This window comes from Meleagris gallopavo, chromosome 2 (genome assembly GCF_905368555.1).
Source record: "Meleagris gallopavo chromosome 2, MGAL_WU_HG_1.1, whole genome shotgun sequence".
Lineage (NCBI taxonomy): Eukaryota > Metazoa > Chordata > Aves > Galliformes > Phasianidae > Meleagris > Meleagris gallopavo.
In genome coordinates, this window is record NC_139405.1 from 21066985 (window position 1) to 21088941 (window position 21957).

The following is a 21957-nucleotide window of genomic DNA, read 5'->3' on the forward strand; positions in this document are numbered from 1 at the left end:
GAAATTAACAAGAAAATCAGCAGGTGCTAACTGTTCAAGTATTTAATACGCAGAGACTTTTGTCCATGTTACACTTTGTAATTTCTCAGGGCAGACTCTAAGTTTGCATGGCAGAGGAGGGAACAATGTTTAAAGCAGAAGTCTTTCAAGACAAAGTTCAATCTCTAAGCATCACATTTACTTCTGGCATGTTAACAAACATTTTCAGAAGTTTCTAGTTGCAAACTGAGAGAATTCATTAGATCCTCCTCTAAAAATTCAACATGCAGCTTCTATTAGAACCACAGACCAGAGTCCCTTCCTCTCAAATCTGATAAATTCATTTGGAAAGCTGTTGAACACAAAACTTTTTAAGCCTAACCCAGCCTCTCCAAGTCTCTCCTTCTAACGTACAAAGGTAAAAGAAGAGGAAGGTGAAACTCCTTGATTTTTAAATTTCTGCAAGTAAAAAGTTTATCTCATTTGTCAGTATCCTGAGACATTATTAATAAATATGTCACAAAGAAAAGTGATCATAAACTTGAAGAGAAACTGGAGACATTAAGCCAGTTAATTCCATTTCCTCCCCACACAGTGTTTGCCCTCCAATATATTCCCTGTGCTATTCTCAAGGACCAGAGCACCTTCTCATATCTCTTCCCAGAATCAGTTTCCCTTTAAGTTGTCAATCACCTTATTTCCTTCCAAATTATTTCCTCAAAGCAGCTCCTATTTTAGCATTGCCTGTGAAATTCAACTGAAAGGGTAAAAAATACACATTCCAAAAGCCTGGAACATGTTCCAAAGGTGTAATTTTTGTCAATCTACTGGGCTCTAGGTTTAAAAGAGTTTATTATTCATTTCACTGATTGGATCTAGTGATTTTTCTTGCAATGTAGATACTGCTGAGTACCAACAGCACTTAAAAGAAAACAGCCCAGATTCTACAAATCACTAAAGCTTTTAGTACAAAGAAGAAAATAATCCTGCATGAAGTTTGTTCTCCAGACCTACCTTAGGTCCCACATGCTAGTAAGCTACCAGGAAGGTCAAGGGGGCTTTCTTTTTCTGTCTTGTATTTTAAGTGTGTGCTATTTTTCTGCATTAAAAAAATAGATGCTTTGAAACAGAGTTCTGCTAATGCAGAGTTTAATCATGGCACAATTTCAAAAGCATTCTAAGGAATATGTATAATGAAAGAAAATATTTCAAAATTCTCAGGACTACTATAAAAGATTTCCATTTCCATTTACAAGCTATTACTTTTTTATAACATTGCTTGATAATCATGCTTTCAAAACTTTCTATTATGCACAATGTTCCAACCATGAATTAAGTTCATACGACTATTCAGACGTTAACAGTTGTCTTAACAGTGCTGTAGAACTGGACTTCTGCACCCATCATGTCCACAGAGTCTGAAGTAAAACAGTACATATCCTTGGGTTCTTCTCTGAAATATCATCAACAATGGCACAGTCAGTAACAGCACATACACACCGTTCTCCATATGTGCATTTTATAGTTGCTTCTTACCTTAAAATGATTAATAACATTAATGTCTCTACAGTTCCCAGTAGCTTTTCTATTTCTATAAGTTCCAGGCTATTTTTCTTTTTCTTCTTTGCTCTTTAAAGTGGTTTGGTTTCACCACTGCAAAGTCTAGTAGATGACCCCAGAGTTGGAAAGGCATCATACACTGCTGCAAGAGCAAGCTCTAAATACTCAATTTCCAGAAGTAAGGCAATTAAATATTATACGTCTGCTCCTCAGAACAGAGTGAAAAACCCAAGCTCAGCATCTTGCCAGCAATAAGAAAAAGGACAGCTTGCTCGTCAAAACTAGAGGAATAAAGAAAGAAAAAAAAACAGGAAAGAGGCTAACAGAAAATCAAAGATTTAATCTGCTTTTAGAAACAAAGCATTCATATTCTAAAGAAAGTGTCAGACTACCTATACCCACACAACTATCTGAAGAATAACTTCAGCAACCTGTCCAAATGCTCAGTATACTGCTCAGGTATTCTATGTCTTTCTCTCCTGCTGTTAGGCCTTATGTACCATTTCCAGACTACACTCAGCTTCACAGCAGAAGCCAGCTGGGGATCAGCATCCAGAGTCTTGCAGTTCCTTTCCTACCATGACCTTTTGGTAAGCTGGCACTAACTTCAAGTGGAAAAGGACGATGTGATTGTGATTTTGAAGATGCAGCAATTTGTGCCCATCACGTGTCTTCAATAGGCTCTAGCTTTGGAACCTACATAATGAAGCATAGCTCTTGTCTTAACTTCAGCATCACTGTTGGCTATTGCAAGAGCCTCTCATGTTAACCTCACTGAAGACAAGAGTTCTATCCCTAGCCTGGTGACACAAACACCATGTGACAGAAGGTAATTCTACTGCTGATTCCACAACCTCTGACAGCAGTCTTCACAGAATTTCAGGATTAAAAAAGAGCGCTTTTAGAAACATCAGTGCAGAGCTCAGCTCCGCGCTGCACATCAAACTTAGGTCTCCCCTCACCATGCAGAAGTCAGTGTTTGATGACTTCAGTCACCACCCTGCATAGCATGGCCAAAACCCTCACTTCAGCAAAGAGATTCTTCATTTTGAAGCAGATTCTGTTGGCCTGAGATGCAAGGCTTCACATGATGGCTGTGAAACAATTTCCAGCTCTCCTGGTCCAATAGGGCAACCTGAATCTGCACCAAGCAAAAAACACGCTGCATCTCTGCATGCATCTGAACAGAGACTAGATTAAGGTGTGCTTCAGAAGGTCCCCAGTGACCATCAATTTGAAATGGGATCTTCCATGAAGCTGAGACACAGATGGGGTCATGTACATCTAGAATCAACAGCTGATTGGAATGCAGAATGATCTGGAAAACCTTGAGACTGAATTTCTATTTTATGTTAAACCTGCATCACATAAAACTAAAGCAGTGTATTCTCTTTACACTTTCTGCAGTTTTTATTGACATCAGGAAGTACAATATCTTATGAAATAACTGCAAAGAACAGACATTACTTTTCCTGTTTAGGTATTGAGTTTGCCTGTAATACACAATACTAAACTGCTCTGAAAATGGAAAATATCTGACATTTTAGAGGACAACAGCTTTTGTAAAGGTGCAAAAAGAAACAATCCAAATATAAAATAAATGGTGTAACTGGAACTAGAAATAGTTTCAAAAAGTGAAGAAGATATGCATTATAAAAATACCATCAGAGTTAAAACAGACCATAGCCTGTATGTATATTTGTGTCAGGCCTCACAGTCAACAGTTATGCTAGGCTGAAACTTTCTATTGATTAGTCCAATGCAATTCAAAGGCTGCTGCAGCAGGCTATCTCTCTCACTCAAGCTTGGAGGTGACTCCCTCAAAGCTTGCTACTCATAAGTAGGCAAAAGAGAAAAGCAAATCTTAAGAACCTGCAAAATGGCCTGCTGCTGCTAGCATTCTTGAGTATTTATTATCAAGAAGGCTCTTGAGGCTGCCATGCTGTGCTGTGGAAGAACAGGAAAGTGTTTGCTGAAGCATGTTTTTCCATAAGGTCTGCATGCCTGTTTACAATCTTCAGAAGGTCCCTCCACATCTCCCACTCCAACAGATCACAGCAAGGCTTTTCTCAGTGTTTACCATACCTTGTCAAGTAAGTTCCCAGTTCATGGTCAGTCACAGTTGCATCTGTTCCCTGTGCTGCTTCCCAGCCTTAAGAAATCCTCTATCCATCCTTACGCCCTCTGCTTGTAACCTTTTTCAACAGTGCCAAGAGTTCTTCAAACATGTCCTCTTGTGTTTCTCTCTTCACCACTTAGACATGCCAGCAGCAGGGTGGTTGCTAAGGATGCTATCCTTGAGGGCTACACTGATGGCTTTTTGCTGAGGCAAGAGAAGTAGCAAACTATTATCGTTCTTTGTTTGGTTTCCATGGCATCAAAGAATCTTTTTCTTTGCAGTTCTGAAACACCAGGCTATTCCCTCTAGAGAAATCTGGTCTTCAGTGAGGCAGGAGCATGGCATTTCAGGCCTGGAAGAATAGCTCCCTTCCTTCTGCACAGGGTCCCAGGAGAAGCCCCTCTGCCTCACTGCCACTTAAGAGTTCAGATGGTAAATACATGGCTTGGGTTACCTTTGTAACACACAGCCTCTTCCTCCAATGTGCTGAAAGTTTCAGCGCTTTCATATTCCATGAAGTTCCCTGCACTGAATCACGTTTTCCTTGCCAGAAATGCATCCTGCCCATCATAATACAGGCACAGGCAATTCCAGGAGTCCATTACACCTGGAGGTGTGACAAAACTTGACCATGCTTCTAGTAATGGCATCATATATATACTAAAGCAATGGTTCCTCGTAAACACTTTAGCATCACTCTAGCAAGGACAAAGAGATGAGAGACCTCTTTGCTGACCCACGTGGGCAAATAAAGATTTGTACAGCCTTATTTAAACATTTGCCTAGAATCCTGTCTAAGCACCAGTATTTGAACAAGAGATGGAATCAGTCTGCAGGACTTACAGCAGTAGGGGATGCTACCAGTAACAGACTAGCCTTGCCCCAGACTTGACCAAAGCCACGCTTACAGCAGTTCAGAAGCTAACTAGTTACAAGGAACGTGCACACTAATCTTCAAAACTATAGACTTAATTTCTATAGGGGACACATGCAAAATATCTGCATGTTTGCACTAGTGAACATCTCCCATGAATCACCCCACAGACAGATGCAGGTAATTTCAGTACACTTTATCACTGCCTGCATGGGATGGAATAATTCACACACGCACACACAAATCTATCTTGGGGACTAAAAATGGCAAGCAGTAATTAAGTAATTTAGTAGTAATTAAGGTTCAGGTCTGATCTGCAAACACCATACAGGGAGTCACATTCTTCTTTTTGTAAGATACTCTCCTGTCCTGAAAGTAAAGAACATGCCAATTCCTCACCTTTAAAACAATTTAGGGAAGTCCAATAAATTTTCAGCTATAAACTCAGAGACAAACTATTCTCCACCACAATTATCGTGACCTAACAGTACTATCTGCACTTGATGCCAGAAAATTACAAAAACTCTAAGACAAAAGTCAGGCTTCCATGTTATAAAGAGTAGCAAATAAATTGAACTAAAATACAAAGGGAAAACAGTGCCATAGGGAAGACAAAGCCATAGCCTAGAAAAACATTTTTTATCGTAGAAAGGAGACTAGAACATTCAGATTTGCCCTATTGTGTCAATTTGGAGTTTCAAGAAGACTGAATTTTTAGTCTCATTATTACTTTTTTTTTCCTTTTGTCTTACTCCAATTAGTTTAACTTTCTTTGGATCTACAAAGAAGACATTTGCCTTACTCAGTACAGCAAAAGAGGAAATATTTCTCAAGCCCACATACAAAAACGCAACCTATTTCTTCCTCCTTTCCAACTGCAATTAGTTTTTAAATTTATAAAAGGGTAAAAATAGGTTGTTCTTGGGTTTTTTTTTTCTTGTTCTGTGGTTTCCAAACATACTGAGATTTCCATTCAATACAGATTCTTCCCCACTTTCAGGGGCACCTGACCCAAAGAAAGACTACCTAGTAGGAGTTCGTATCAGTCCAAAATACTAAATTGTTCAAAGTACAATTCACAGCAGCAGCAAGACTCCAAATCTCACAAAATATATCTCATTTGGAACATTCTCAAAAAAACGTACTTGAGGGCTCTCAACACAGAAAAAGTTACCTTTAAAAATCACTGGTTTTGCTTTTTAAATTACTTATTATGCAGTAAGATTTTTATAACGCTTCACATTTAGGTAGCTGTAGTCTCCTTAGAGCATTTTTGGATCTATGCAACCTAAGGAGCAATAATCTCTGCTTTTTGCCCTTAACTGATACACACACAAAGAGATGGGAAGTTGGTAAATTTTATATTTACAATAGAGCAGTCACCTACATGCAGTTTCACATGAGTGCAGTAAAGATCTAAAGTAAGAATAGATAAGTCCTGATGGAAATGGTTGAGGAAGGGCAAAGTAGAAATTTATTGAGGGCGTCTTGGAACAAGCTTTGTTTATCTTTTGCACAAGTACAGATAAGGGTGCTTCTGCTTAAGACAGTCCCGAAACTCCACACCAATAAAGAATTAACTGATCACTCAAGCACAACCAGGAGAAACATCTAAAGAAATCAAAAAGAACCTTAGCTCAAAGTATTTATTTCTAACCATTCCCCACCCCTCTCAGCTCCACAAGCTTAACTCAGTTGTGATACATCCATATATGCTAGGCTAAAGAAACCAACAGACTCTCTGCTCCATCCAGGAGTGAGTAATATTTTCATTGAAAAGTCAAAAAAAAAAAATGTTCTAGTGGTGGCTTCTGGTTTTTTGGTTTTTTTTTGCTTTAACTTGAAATTCCTTAGCAAAATGTCCACCTCATCAACTGTGGAGCAGAAGGAAAGTGTGCTAAATCAAGCATAGCCTCTAATGAAATGAAACCAAAAAGAATAGGAAAATAAGAGCAACTTAACAGAAATGTAATACCAAAATACTCCTTAGGCCTCCTGAGATAAATTCTGAAGTTTTTGATCCTCAAGCTTAAATATGCTTTACTACGAGACAGAACAATTTAATTATACCAAATTTTTAAAATTATAATAACAAAAAATAAACCCTACCATAGAAACAGATGCATCTTCAGAGGATTTATGGTAGAGACTGGAAATCTTTTCAGCTCGCATGAGGTATTCTGCAGTCTTTCTTTTCACTGCTTCTCGACGAGTTGGACTTGATTCACCTCAAAGGAAAAAAAAAAAAAAAAAAAGGTTATTTTTTCTACACAGAGAGAGATGCTAAGTAATCAAAGCACATGACTACTTTGATTCTTCCTTTTTGATTTACTTTGGGTTATTAATAATCAAAACTACAAATATGCATCTCATAAAATGCAAGTACTATGATATCAGAGTTCCATCAGGAAAAAAAAAAAAAAATTAAATCTTGTAATAGACTAAGGTGAATAAAAATTTTTACCTAATTTTTCTGTGATCTGGCAGATGTTCCTATTGTAACTTGAACTGAAACAAACCACCAGTCTGAACACTGTACCCCCAAAATCTCAATTACAGAAAACAAAATAAGAGCTTACATAGAAACAATAGAGAAATTTTTGGAGCTGTTTTTTCCCCATATGTTTCTAACACGAGATTCCTTAAGTATAAAGGGAATACAGAAATGATGCTATCAATTGTCAAATGACACCATGAGAGACATCAACAACTCATGCTCACAACGTTCTGATGCTTGCTGTTCCTTTGGTGTTGACTTGGGGGTGACACAGTAAGAAAGGAAAAACCACTCATATCAACTACTTCAAATTCCAGATGGCTGAATATTCGTTGTGTTAGGCCTAGTCTATCCAAACTTGCAAGAGGTGATAGTCCTGTGGTACTGCAAAAAACCTATGTTCACTCTAAATCCTTATGTTCAGGCACTCTCATCACTAGCAATGTATTGCTATAAGAGACTCGATTTTTACCAAAGAAAATAAGAATTCAACTACCAACCAAAGAGAAAAAGACTGCGCACCATAATTGCTATATCAGAAAAATGAAAATACTCTGGCTGCTGAAATACTGAAATGCCTGTCCTGGAAGTTCTCAGAGTAAAAGCAAAAATTTCATTTGGCCACGACAGTTGCTTCCAGCCACAACTGATGCTGCCCAAGACTTGCATAAACACAGCCTTGGCTACAGAAGGCTTCAGAATCACCAGGTGCAAGTCAGCACCTTTCACCAACTGATTCTCAAACGGGGCAAGGAACTGCAAGGTTATCTAACAGCTACTCAAGATAAAAGACAAGGCAAGGAACAGGAGAGGTAATAAATTAAGCATGCAAACACCAAACCCTGACAAAGAGCAGATAGCAGAGAATAACAAAGACTAGAACTCATAAGAAAGAGATCAATGGGCCATTTGACATGCCCACCAAGTGTAACCTTGAAGAAGTTCAACCAGAAACTTGGTGACTGATAAGAAAGGAACCAGATTATTGTGGGTTATTAAGAACAAGTCTCATAAAAAAAAAAAAAGCAAAATTATTACAGGATGTCTGAGGGAAACCAAGGAAGAATTTACTGAGTAAAAGCTTGTATACAAAACTTAATATGGAATGCTTTATAGGAAGGATTGTGGGAAGGTTTAAGCCTCATCGTGAGATATTTAGGGCCAGGATTAAAAGGTGAGGGACAAGGTAGGGTCCCAGGGGACAAGTGTGAGAAAATAGGGATGGGAATTACATCAACTGATTGTGTGTAAGTAGGCTGTTGGTCAGCACAACTTAGTCTGTCTGACTAAGATCCTGTACCTGATCATCATTGTTTGTCTCACTTTCTCACTCAACTCTATTCTTCCTCATTTTCTGCATGTGTGAGCTATTGCTCTCTGTGCATATGATGCAACACCAACCTTCACACAAGAACTTTCACAGACAAGTCTTCTGAGAGTCAGGCAATGGGCCTGGGCCCAGTCTTTCCCAGAACAGAAATAGTTCAAAAAAAAATTGAGCTACACACTTTGTTTGTGGTTACGTAGGTGCCTACAAAGGCAATGTCCTCTGTCTGTGCCCATCTGTTTGTGGCCAGCCGTGTGCCTACAGAGTATGCAGTCACATGCAAAAGCCTCACAGAAATCTGCAGCACAACTGGCAGGACCCAAAGGAGAGGTGAGCTGCCTACACTGATCTCCAGCAGATCAGGGCAGAGGAGTCACTCTGATCTTTCAGTCAGACAGACCTGGTTAGCTTTAACATCTGACTCCTTAATAAAGAAGGATGAGAAGGTTGTCTGACTGCTCGTATTTCTCAAAACATTTTCAAGATTGGAGAGAAAAGTGAAAAGCTAAGTAGCAGGTTTCTTTAGAACATTCATGGAAAATTCCTCTACTGTAGAAGCTCTGAGTTATTTTCCCTCTGCCCTATACAAGAAAAAACAAATCACAGAATGGTTTGGCTTGAAAGGGACCTTGAAAAGTCTATCCAGCTCCAATCCCCCTGCAATGGATAGGGTCACCTCTCACTAGACTGGGCTGCCCAAGGCCCCATCCAACCTGGCTCTGAACACTTCCAGTGATGGGACATCCACATCTTCTCTGGGCAACCTGTTCCACTGCCTCACCACCTTCTGAGTAAAGAATTTCCTCTTTATATCTCATCTAAATCTATCCTCTTTGAGTTTAAAGACATTACCCCTCATCCTTTGATAAAGAGTTCCTCATTTTCCCCACAGGTACTGAAAGGTTGCTATAAGGTCAACCCAGAGCCTTCTCTTCTCCAGTCTGAACAATCACAGATCTCCCAGCAAAGTGGGACACCATACAAGAGGTGCTCCAGGCTTCTGATCATCTTCATGGCCTCCTCTGGACCCTCTTTAACAGATCCTGACGTTGGGGGCGACAGAGCTGAATACTGTACTCCAGATGGAATCATTGCTCTTGCTTTAGATAACCCTTTGACCAAGAAAGTGAACAAGGCAGAGGGGATTTTACCACATTGTTTTTGTTCTACCAGTCATTTTGACCTTGTTAAATTAAAGATTCCCCCTCACTTTTGTATCGTGACTACCAACTACCTAAATGCGCAGAACTGCCACACAGACTGCATCAAGAACAGAGCAGAAGAGACTCGTTCTATTCCAAACTCTGCTGAAAGTGATCTATTGTAACTATTATTATCCATCTCCCAGCAGGGTGGAAAAGTGATTGTTAACTCCTTGGGTAGAGATACAGAGCCTTTCTCCATAAATATCTTGGACTGCACGTGGTTTAGGAGGAAGCTGGACAGTCAGAAATTCAGTGCACTTTCAGGTTACAATGTTACGGATATGCACAAATTTCTGAGTTAACTCCTCTCATTCTAAAGGGAGAGCAAACTCAGCTCTAGCTCTCTTAAATCAGTCTCTCCTCGGTAGTACTCTTCTGGTGAGATTCCCTTAGACCAGACTACCAGTACTATTCTCAGGTAGAAGAAAAAATAAAACTCAATTGTTTGAGCTTGGGATTGCCTGTATCAGCATGGAATAGACACACGGGATTTTGTTTGCTTTTAAATAAATGTGTTGCATTTTCTTGAAATATGACCAACACTGCTGCGTTCATCTTTAATCTTAGAGCACCATAAAACTTCGTAATGATCGCTGGTGATCGTCAACATTCTCAAAGGCACACAAAAGTGGTAGTTGCACAGGGAAAACAAATCATCCACATGGCAACATTAAACTCTTCAGCCAGCATTTTCTTCAAACAAACTGGTAGAAAACTGCTAGGCTAGTGTCTAAGGCTATCATAAAAGTCAAGCTTACTGCTTAATTGTTAGTTATGTGTATTTAGTTTGGATGTTTATTGCCTTTTTTCAATGCTTCAGTAATTTTACAGTAATTAACGCAAACAAGATAGGCTGTCCCCTTAGAGCTGTCTTTGTTCTCCCTACTTTCACAAGACATTAATTTCAGTTTTCCTTCTAGTTTTCCTTCCTGAGTAATTTGTTAAAAAACATTCACGAACTGTTCAGTCATTAAAATCTTCAGCTATTAAAGAGGGCGCAGATTCACAAACTCGACAAGTTCTTCTATCTTACTCATGATCAAGATCATTATCAGTTCCATCCGAGGAATCCTGTAATAAGGTGTATGTTTGAGTGGAAGTTGGGGAATTGGATTCACAGGAATAGGATTTTTATTTATATTAGTTTAACAACGCTAATGAAAAGGAAAAAAAGAAAAGCCATATTCCAATGTAATTTCACATTTAGCCAGTCAACACTTCATGAAAATCTGTAACGAAATAGAGGATACAAATTCTACAGGCGTAGAGAAAATATTACTTTAAAAGTCTTAGCACAGGATGATGACTAATAATAAAAACCTCATTAAACTAAAAATAATCTTTACCATTTATGACAAATTTCAAGTTATCAAATTCTTCATTTAAATAAAGCATTAGAACACAGTGCTAGAAAAAATCTCTGCCTCTGATAGATGCTTCAGCTGTGAGACAGACTATGCATATTTTTTCAAAATGGCAACATTGCATTTTGTTATAATATTTTTTAAAGTGAAACAAATGTGTGTTCTTCAAAGAATCAACACATTTATTTCTAGTGAAGATCTTTTGATTTTATCACTGCATGAACACACTGAGTTCCTATTTTCATTCTGCGGTTAGCCTGCAATAATCTAAAGAGGTATCTCTCTTTAATTACAATTTATAACTTGAAAGGCGTTTTTCTTTAAATGGCAGCAAACAGGAAATGTTTAAACTGCGTCAAAGCCTTTGATGAATCTTTACAACTGCTCATAAAAGATCATCCTGCTTAAAATAATATTGATTTTTCATTTATTTTCCTAGATACTAGAAGATTTATGTTTCATCTGATCAGGATCAAAGCTTTTCCCCGCTCCTGATCACTGGGATTAAATCAGCAATGTCATTTTACATGTTTAAAAACTACACTGCTAAGGCACAATATAAAGTGTAGCGATGCTGATCACAGAGACCTGAATAAAAACCCCCTCAAGATTCCTCCCTCTCTCTCCCTCTGCATTTGCTACGGAGCAGCTGTGCCTCACACAGATTCACATGAATGAAAATATTAAGGCGAGAAACCACCCACTTAGTTTATTTTCCATATGACTTTCCTGTAATTATTTTGTAAACTGTTCACACAACAATATATAAAAACATCTGCAAAAACAGGTAATTAATGTGTCAAGCCAAACTAATGCATTTTTTATGGTGTCCATGCTTCGTCAACTGTAATTATAACTCTTTTTAAGCAAATGATGATGTGTTTGTTGCAATGTGCAAGTGGTTATTTTAGATGCTCTGTTTACTATTACTGCAAACAGAATATAAAAACTCTACAGCTACTTTGTTGCACATATAAGCCTTCATCTACACAAGCGCGAGCAGGCTGCTCCCTCATTTTCCAAAGGCTTTGCCTATTTCAAAGAAATAAAAATATCTTAAAATGAAAATTGGCTTTGGAAAGGCTGACCGGGCCACCCGCTGACCAAACTAACGGTAGCCAGGACATTAGGACAGCAGCCAACGAATTAAAATTTGTTCTTTAATTTTTATTTCTAAGGACAGCTCAGCTATAATATATTTACAAAAACAGACGTTCCTAACAACATTCAAATGATCTTGAGGGTTTGATAGAGGAAAACCACAAATATCAGAATAATTGTGCCACCAAGTTCATCTGTGACTTGCAGGCTTGTTTTCCTATAGACCATTGATCTGAATGCAAAATACAGAGAAGCAACATTTCCACCGAATATGCACCCTGCGGTAGCATCTGGGAAGCTAGCAATATAACAAGCAGCTTTCTTGCTCAGAAGAGTACATACCTCTGAATGATCGGCCTAATTTAATGGTGAAGCATTGGGTGTTAAGGTGAGCTAGCTGTTTTTCTCAGGTATCAGATCTCCTATGATATTATCATACAGGTAAATGCCTTATGTTCAGGTGTCAGGAAAAAAAGCTATGCAGAGGGGGTTGTACCTTGTAAATACAAAGTGAAAAATAAAAATATCTGGGAGATATCAAGAGGTGGTGGATGCCCCTTCCCTGGAGACGTTTGCAGGCAGGCTGGGGGGGCTCTGAGCACCTGACTGAGCTGCAGTTGTCCCTCTTCCTTGCAAGGGAGTCGGTCTGGATGGCCTCTCAAAGTCCCTTCCAACTCAAATAATTCTACGATTAGGACCGTGGAGAAATCTGTCTCTTTTTCCCCCCAGATAATCTTGAGTACTAACGGAGCACATTATGGATGTGTAGAAGTGCCTTCAAACTTGCTCTGATCCTTAACTAGTCTTCTCCACAGATCCAGGATGGATGCTTATCTTACAGGAGGGTAACAAACAAAAATAGCACTGCATGTTACTTGCCCTTAATGTATACTATATCACACATCTACTAAATCACAGTATATATTACCCACCTAGGAATTCCAGATATTCCTTCTGTCACGTCTGACCTCCTCCAAAGCACTCCCCACCCCAAACAGCAAGTTCCCTACCTAACCAGCTGCTTGACCAGGATGTGCATATTTCCACAGAAGAGGTAAAAAGTTAGCATCACTTGTCCCGGTCCTTTGTAACCTCCATATTCCAAATCTTCCTGCTTTTTTCTCAGACATACTAAAAATACATGTGGGCTGCCTTTGTTTAAGAGGGTATCAGAAGCGATTTGCTCCAGGAAGGAATGTCCTCTTGCAGGCTACAAGGAACTTGTGGGAGACTGCCTGTTGTGCTAACCCCAAACTCGATGTACTTAACAATTTAAACGGTAAAACTTTCTCTAAATACTGAAATCTTCAATGAAACATTTATAATTGCCAAATCTAATAGCTATAATACCGTTTTTTATTTTTAAAAGTTTCTTTATCTTCTTCACAGTCTTCCTGCACATATCACCCAGCTGGATCGCTGAATTTTTCAAAGAATTGCTCTCTATAAAAATGCAAGGGAGTAAGCCTTAAAAGATTTATTTCTTCTCACAATGAAAAGAGGTTTAGCAGCACCTTCCTTATTAGTGGGTAGCCCAGCTGTTATTTTTGCCTAATTGGTTCAAGAGGACCTCTGTTCTTCTTAGGGCAAACACTTCTTACATCATGTGAAGCTGACTCCTTTGTCCATATTAGCCAAACAAAAGCTCGGGCCCACTGTAAGTGACAATGCAAGTCATAATCCAGCACAGATTTGTGACCACTTTGGACACACTTTTATAACCCCAACATTTATTTCAGGAATGGGAAGAGCTGTGGATTTAGGAACAAGTCTCCAAACTTTCACAGGAAAGTAGGTAACCTTTAATTTTCAAACAATTACTTAAGTGAAACGTGGCAGGTGCTGGAGTAGATGGACACCTCAGCATCAAGGAAAGATGCTATAGATTTTAGCAGCAGGTGGCAATTCGGATTTGCAAAATAAGCCCGCTGGCTTCTCATCTCCAGTATGCTATATATTAAATTCATGGTGATTATCTTTGGGGTGGTGGCTAAATTCCACCACTGAAAAAAAAGACAGTAAATATTAAAAAATAAATAAAACCGAGGTTAAGCCTATTATGGTAAAAACAGTTTGAAGTGATTTTTTTCCTCCTAAAAGAGGTTAGGATGCACCATATTTCTCAGACTTATTCTTTCTCCTTCCTGAAGGCACCGGAGAGTACTCTACTGTCCTTTAAAATCTCACAAGCTAAAGCATAACTGTGTGACAGTGAGTAAACATGTAAGAATTCTTCTTCCAATTTTCTGATATGCTCCGTATATTTTGTACATTTTCTTTATTGTACATTGCTCAAAACACTTACAGATCTTTACTCCCTGCAAGGTTACCAATTCCATTTGCTGTCACGAATGTAAGGTTACAAGCCAGTGGTGTGAATATTTACGTAAATACTCCCTTGGAAAGAAAATACTGGCGTATGTGCAAAAATTAAGATTACACAGAATAATGGTGTGGACAAAATGCGTTTGTATGACCAGTCACTAGGAGACAGTAACACTCAACATCATAAAAAAGTAGTTTTCCAGAAACACTAACCAACAAACGTCTGTTTATTCGTACAACCTCATGTTAAACACACAAGAGGGTAGTTTTCCTCATGCATGTGTGACTAACCGGAAAAAAAAAAAACTAAAAGGAATGGTCATACAGTGCTACAGGGAAGAAAAGATTAATTTCCCATCCATCTGCTAAAACTTCCAGTCTTCAGCTGCAAGGCATTTCACCAAAGTAAGACCTCACAACATGAGAAATAACCTTGAACACTTTCCTGTAAAACTACTCAGGAAAAAGGAAAATAAACCCGTGACTGCTGTAAGACAGGATAAGCAATGGCATCCTAGCACAGAAGGGGAAACAAAATGGTGACAGCAGCAGCTCCTCCAACACATGGACCACAGAAATAGAAAAGCACTCCAAAAGCAGTGAAAGAATTTACACAGTCCACCACCATGAAAGAGAGGAAAAGACTTTCAAACTTCTCTATGCTCTTCTTTCTTAGCTAAAAGAATTGGCCCTTAATTCACCTACACGGCCTGAGGCATTTAATTCTGCAGTCAGAGACTTCAGTTAGTTTTCTCACCTGGACAAAAGTACCACCACCTAGGTCATTCTGATGTGTTTACACTGCGCTGGAAGAAGTGTGGCAACCACTAGGGGTCTTCTGATAGAAGATTAAAAACACCACAAAGCAGAAGCAAAAAATTAATACACATTGCTGCAGCTAAGTGCTGTCTAATGACAGCCCAGACAAAAGGCTGTGCAGGTAGGAAGAGAGATCTATCAGAGAGGCTGGGTGTGATCAGCAAGCTGGTGAGGAACTGCCATGAGGACAAACTCGGAAATCTTGGGAAGGTTGGATCAACACCAAGCCAACACTGCCCTCCGAAAGAGGGAAGAAAGTACAGATGCTTACGTTCCACCTTGACACATGTTTATTCACTCCATTACAATCAAGTGCTATGAGACCGCATTCAATGTCGCCTCTGCGACATGCCCTATACACTGGCTTAGTTAGCACCACAATTTACCCATACATGTACTGTGAGGATACCAACCTGCAGAAGGTAAACCCCAGATCTTTCTCGGCATTTTCTGCAAAGAAGTCTTGAAGTTTAAAATGGAACCCTGCCTTGAGTATTCCTTTACATAGCTGAATCTGGTTGTATTTACATACTAGACTTCACCATACTTTACTAGCAGATGCCATATTTTACTGCTTAGCCGTGATGGTGTGTCTAAACCAGTATGTGTGCATACGGAATGACTTCAATCAGGGTGATCTATCCAACATCTGCCCTGCAGTTACAAATCCTGTAGCACTAATCTTCTCTGAGGCTCTATATGGTCTGCAACAGGCTTGGAAGTCAGCACATTTCAGTTACGAATAGCTCATGGCCCATATTAGCAAGAATTTCAGCATCACTGAAAGCACACTGGAATTAGATGACTTATTTAAGCAAACCACAATATTTTCAATATTCCTTCTTAATCCAGCTGCTTACCAGCAGACAAGTACTGCTAAAACAACTAGTCTGTTTTAGAACAGAAGCTGTAATGTCAAGAGGTAACATTTTGCACTGTTGCTTAAAAAGTCAAATCCAAATGGTCCTATAGCATCCTCCTAGTCTACTAGGATATAATGGCTTTTCAGCTCCTTTGGAAGGACCTAGGGCAGGACACTCCTGTCTTGACTGGTTCCAAGCTCAGTGGAAGTCACAACAAGGAATAAGGAGACAGTCATGATGCACCATCTGAGCACAGAGATCTGAGATGGGCTGGGAGAAAATCCCAGTTCTGCCAGTAACACTGTCATTAATCTTCCCTGGCAGAAGCCAGCACAACTCTCTTTCCCTGCAGACATCATCATCTCCACCATCTCACAGCCCAAGGTGTTCTGATGGGTGGTTAACTCCAGGGCTTTGTCTTGCAAAAATTAACTGTTCCTCATCTTTTCAACAGGATCTCAAATATGTAACATTAGCATAAATAGTTCTGCAATTGGAATGCAAGGATCCTCATTTGCATTTGCCTGATGCCAACAAACTCACCCTGACACCTCTTAGAAAAAACAGGTCTATTGTTTCCTCAAAGATGCTCTCATCTTGCACAATCACTGTGTAGCTCAAAAACTGCATAGAGACTGTCACTCTCAACAAGAAATACTACTCATAAGACTTTACAAGTTATATTCCTTTAACACAGCTACTGCTTTGTACAGAAGTTGGTTTCATAAGTGTTATTCAACAAACAAGCAAAGGTTCTTTTTAATCTGGAAGCCAGAAGCATGCTCATAGAACAGCCACGGCTTTTCTCCTCTTTTCACAAAGCACTGTCTTTCTGGCATTCTGTCAGTCATGCTCCTGTTTGCATTCCTGGCTCCATCACAAGCTCAGATCATAGTCCATCATAATTCCAGTAATTAGAAACAAGTCGGTTTGTTTTCAGTATATCCAGAAATATCACCTAGCTGTCTAAAGTATTCCCAGTATTTCACTGTATATGCATTTCTGGGTTAAAAGTCAAAGTCATTGTATCAAGGTTCCAATAATTTGTGTAATTTCTGTTCCAGCTCTGTTTACTGGATAAACATGAAAATAGCACGGAGCAGTGAGAAATCGACATTCACAGCCTGCTTTCAAAGACACCAACAGCTTATCTAGAAGCTGTAGATAACCAGCACAAAACACAAATACCTGGGAAACATACTTGTGGCTGCAAAGCTGACTTACGTACCATGCACTTCATGCAACGAGGTTCACACTGCTTAGCTGAACCACTCTCATACAGTAAATAACTATTAATTGTGCTTAGCCACAGCTGCTACACACAGGAACACAAACACCCCAGATCTATCACAAAGCAAATGGATAATACACCTTCAGATGTTAATATGTAACAAAGAGCCTCATATGCAACAGTCTAGGAATGGACACCTTTGTTTTCTAAGCCACAGGGAACAGAGTTTGTACTTTTCTACACGATACAACTATATTGCTGTGGTGGTTCTTGCTCCATCGCGTGCTTGGAGTGATTGAAATGCAGCAACATGCAACAGCATTAACTATGTTTTTACAGCCGAGATCCATAATGGATACAACTACAGAATGGTAGGAGTTGAAGAAAGAGGAGCAATTCACACCAGAAGGAGCAGGACTCCCTTCTTTACTCCAAAAATCCTCTTCCATAATTTCAGCCCCCTAATCAATTTTTTCCTAACATAAATTACTTTCTGCATCAAAGTCAGGAAAGCACTAACTTTGTATAAAACACAGTTGGCTTCCAGCCTAGAAGTCGGTGGCTTGCAATCGATAAGTGCATTTTTTCCACCACTGGGCCTGAAGCAATGCATTGACCTCAAAGTGCTCTGACATGCTAACAAAACAAATAAGCAGCTATAACTGTGAATCAAAGTTTCTATCAATTAATGTATTTATTTTCTAGTATGATTAAAAAGTATGAAAATTTGATATTCTTAAGCAAGTCAGGAGTACTCACTCCCAACTTGAATTCCTGAAGGTTTCAGTTTCTGGAGAAGTAGGCTCAACCAGCCTACACTGCCTGTACAGACCTGCTCTATGAAAGCGCCAAAATCCCGCACACAGCAGACCCCAGAAAACACAAGAGGGATCAGAATCTGTGTATTTCAAGGAAAAAGAAAATGATGGCAATCATTCCTTATGTGTGAACGTGAGGGACTGAAAGTCCACAAGAGACTAGCAGAGGAAAATACACACACAGCATGCACAGTATAAGTGACAGCACTATGCTTCTGAGAGTACAGATAGTTAAAAATGAACTCAAGATGGACACTTCTTCGGTGTAAACCTGTGCAATACCTCATCTCACCCTGTAGAAGTACACTAACTCAGAGAACTGAGGTCATTGGGAGCATGACAGACAAGCTGCCCCAGCTGCCTTAATGGAAGCCTGCTACTCCTAACTAAACAATAAGTCTGTAAACTCACAGTAATAAACTTACTCATACGTGATTTTGAAGACGTAACTTAAGAAATAAGAACTTCTTGTGCCAAGCCTAAGGGAGCGGCTGGCAACAGAGAGATTTATCTTTTAGATATGCCTAATCAGTGCATGGAGGCATTTCACTTCCACAGTAATTCTCAGAGAAGTTTCAAACACAAGGGCTGAATGATGGTTCTTTTTTTCCTCTGGTACGTTACTTACATTTTCCAATTATAAGTGTCAATTTCTATTTCCTTGGTGCCACCATGTGGCAAAAGCATGTACTGCCATTTTACATGCAAGAGCCACTTCCAGTTCGATCTAAAGAAAAGCTGCATTTGCAGACAATACATGTCTGTATTGAAAAGTACAATCACTTTAGATTGGTGTGTAAGTATGGATGAATGCTGTGTTTCACTTTCAGAAAATACATAGGCTAATTTAGACAAAAAAAGGATAAAAATATTAAACGGCAAAAGACAAGAGGCATTTGGCAACAGCTGCACCACCCTCATCTTAGAAACAGGCACGTTATTATCCACGTGAACAACAAAACCAGTATTGCTGAAATGATAGGGATGAGAGTTTTTTATTGCAACATACAGTGAATATTCACAAACCAATGTTAAACATACCACCCTCAAACTAAATGTATAAGAGCTAACTCCTGGCTTTTCTGTTATTTCAGTTTTTTGTGGGGGGGGGTTTAAACTGTCTTTATAGATGATTAAGCACACTTTTTAAGCTCAGAAGAGAACACAAGATGAGCTGGATTCATGCAAATCTAAGCTAAGTGCCCAGCAGAGGATGACCATCAACTTCCCCTCCATCTTCACATCCATGCAGAGTGATAGAGAAAGGAAAATGATGAGATGTCTCCCTAGAACCAGTCTGTACACATTTCTACTCCCAAGGGAAGGAATTTTGATTACATGGACAAGCCATGACAAGCAGCAAAGCAGCAGCCCTACTGACACCACTGGGACAGCAAAAAACAGAGGTGGATTCACTTTTGCCAGAAAGTTAACTGACATTTTATGTAAAATGCACACCTCTAGCCTTCTTCATTAACTCATTCATTATTTTCTGCTAGGCCCCCATTAAAGCAGCTCAGTAGGTTAAGTTCCATTCCTACAATTGTTCACAGGGCTTAGACCACTGCTGAGCTCTGTACTGAGATGGAGAACAGGATTCTACTTGTACATGCTTCGGTACATTAGCATTTAAGTTCAGCTCTGGAGCAGCAGAATATTCATGTGCTGTATGCTGTTAAACAATGCCACAATTCTAATCTCACTCATTTGATCTGTGTCAAACAGAAGCACACAATACACAGACCTTGAATTCACTCCAGGAAACAACAGATCTCTTCCTGTGGTCATTTTATTCTGTTGTCGAACAAAATGCAAATACATGAGGTTATCCCTCTAGATTCTCAAGAACTAGAGATGGAAAGGGATAAAACTATCCCTTGACTGACAGGATGCAAGGAGACTCTACAGAAGTTTACACAGAGTTGCACTTCATCAGTTAACAATGGCTTTTGCAGATATACTGATGCATCAAAGTCTTCTGAAAAAAATCCTGTTCTCCTCCAGCAGCATAAGCATGTAAATTTGTATGCATCTTTTAGCTAGAAAAAGGAGAACAGTTAAATGAAAGAAGCAAGAGGCTGTGAGCCAAGAATACTTCTAATCCTGTTGTGATTGAAAAGTTAACCTGAGTCTGCCTCTCCCCATGTGTAAAATGGGGATAATTAATCCTCACTTAACCATGTACATTAAATACTGTTTCAACAGTGCTGCAAGTGCCACATATTAATTAATGCCTAGGTAATAAAAAGGAAAGAGACAAAAGTGGAGCACTTTGCTACTTACCTGCAAGTCAGAGGTCGTGCTGCAATTTTGAGTAGGAGATATTTGGCACTTGGAAGATTAGACCCTAACTTATTATTCAAGTCTTAAAGAGAAAGATTTCTCTCTGTCTTGCAAGCACAACAGCTATCAAGTAGATGAAAGCCAGGCACACATTTTTCTGCATTTCATATCACCTCCGTGCAACACGACAAGCAGATGTAACTAAGGAAATACCATAATCAAATGCACAAAACCAAATGTAAAACAAAACAATATGGGAAGATCCATACCTTGAACACCTTCCAGAAGTAAATCAACACCCTTTCTATAAAAGCTGAAGGCAGCTTCATAGTCTTCTTCTTCCTCCTTTTTCAAGGCCAGCTTTATCAACTCGCCTGCTTTCTCTAAGTAATCTTGTTTGCCAGGCTTGGGTTTTAAGCTTCCAGAAAACAGACCATGGCTCTCCCTCTCTCCTTCAGGTTTGCTCCACTCCTGCTCAGATGCCACAGTGCTTTGTACTGGGGGCTCAGAAGTAAGGCAAAGGCCAACAGCTCTACTGGGAGAGCTGTGGTTGGATGCCATTCCATCATCTAATTCAGCAAGAGAGTCTACATCGACTGTCAAAGAGATCAGGTCGCTGTCACTGGAGAAGCCTGAAAGCATGTTAAGACAGACATTTGTTACTCTACATTATATACCACAGGAACATTCAACATTCTTTATCACATCAAATATTTTAGCTTTCTTTTCACCTTTCCAACTTCCCAAGACTTTGCGCACAAAAATTTTCCAACTTAAAAATGGCTTTTGAGTAACCAGAGATATGGTTTTTTTAAAAGTTAGCTACAAACTCTGCAGAGCAATTCTTCAGTTTAATACAGGGAATGAAGAGACAAACATCTAACACCCACCTTTAACCTTCAAAGCCTGCTCACTGCTGGACCCCAGGAAACTAAACCTCCCTGTGTAAGTGCTGTTAGAATAGCAGAAGCCAGATCATTGTTGCAAGATCTCTGCATATACTGTTTTAAATCAGTAAAATGAAACATCCCAAAATGATTCAATTAGGACTTCAAATTCACAGAGTTTGTCAGCTTCTGCATCACGCAGCACTCTAATTCATGACTACCATATATACTATTCTTTCATTGTTAAGATGTGGTAAAAAATGGATTAGGTTATACCTCTTTCACTGGAATTTCACAGCTTTTATTTTATTTTACATCTGCCACAAGCATACACACTTACTTCAAACTGATCTTCAGTAATTTCAAACTACAGAAACCTTGAAGAGTTATTTGGGAATAAGTGGCAAAGATATTTTACATGCACACCATTCCATATGAATCATCATCCACATAAGGTGTCCATCCATAATTATGACTTTTTAGTAATTCAAATTCCACAAAAGTAATTGAAACAACTACAGAGCTCACCTCCACATTCCGACTGGCTTGTAAGCGTCACATCATCGAGTCCACTTAAGTCTTTCCGAACTGAAAAAGAACGATAAAAATGGTTCTGATATCCTTCTGCACGACAGATTAGATGCTCACCTGTCATCAAAAATGAAAGATATGACCCTACTGCAGGTAAAAGTATATAATGTGAAA

At 39.2% G+C, this 21957-nt stretch overlaps 1 protein-coding gene across 4 annotated transcripts in view; it reads right to left on the reverse strand.

Annotated features, from left to right (window-relative positions):
• RPS6KC1 (ribosomal protein S6 kinase C1) overlaps nt 1–21957 on the reverse strand; it is an 83510-nt gene that overhangs the window by 39544 nt on the left and 22009 nt on the right. For all 4 annotated transcript variants that reach the window (XM_085219256.1, XM_085219255.1, XM_085219253.1 and 1 more), the window contains 3 exons: nt 21781–21840; nt 20635–20997; nt 6642–6760 (listed from right to left, as the gene is read on the reverse strand). In XM_085219256.1, coding sequence (XP_085075382.1) covers nt 6642–6760; nt 20635–20997; nt 21781–21840 — 542 coding nt within the window. The remainder of the gene's footprint in view (nt 1–6641; nt 6761–20634; nt 20998–21780; nt 21841–21957) is intronic.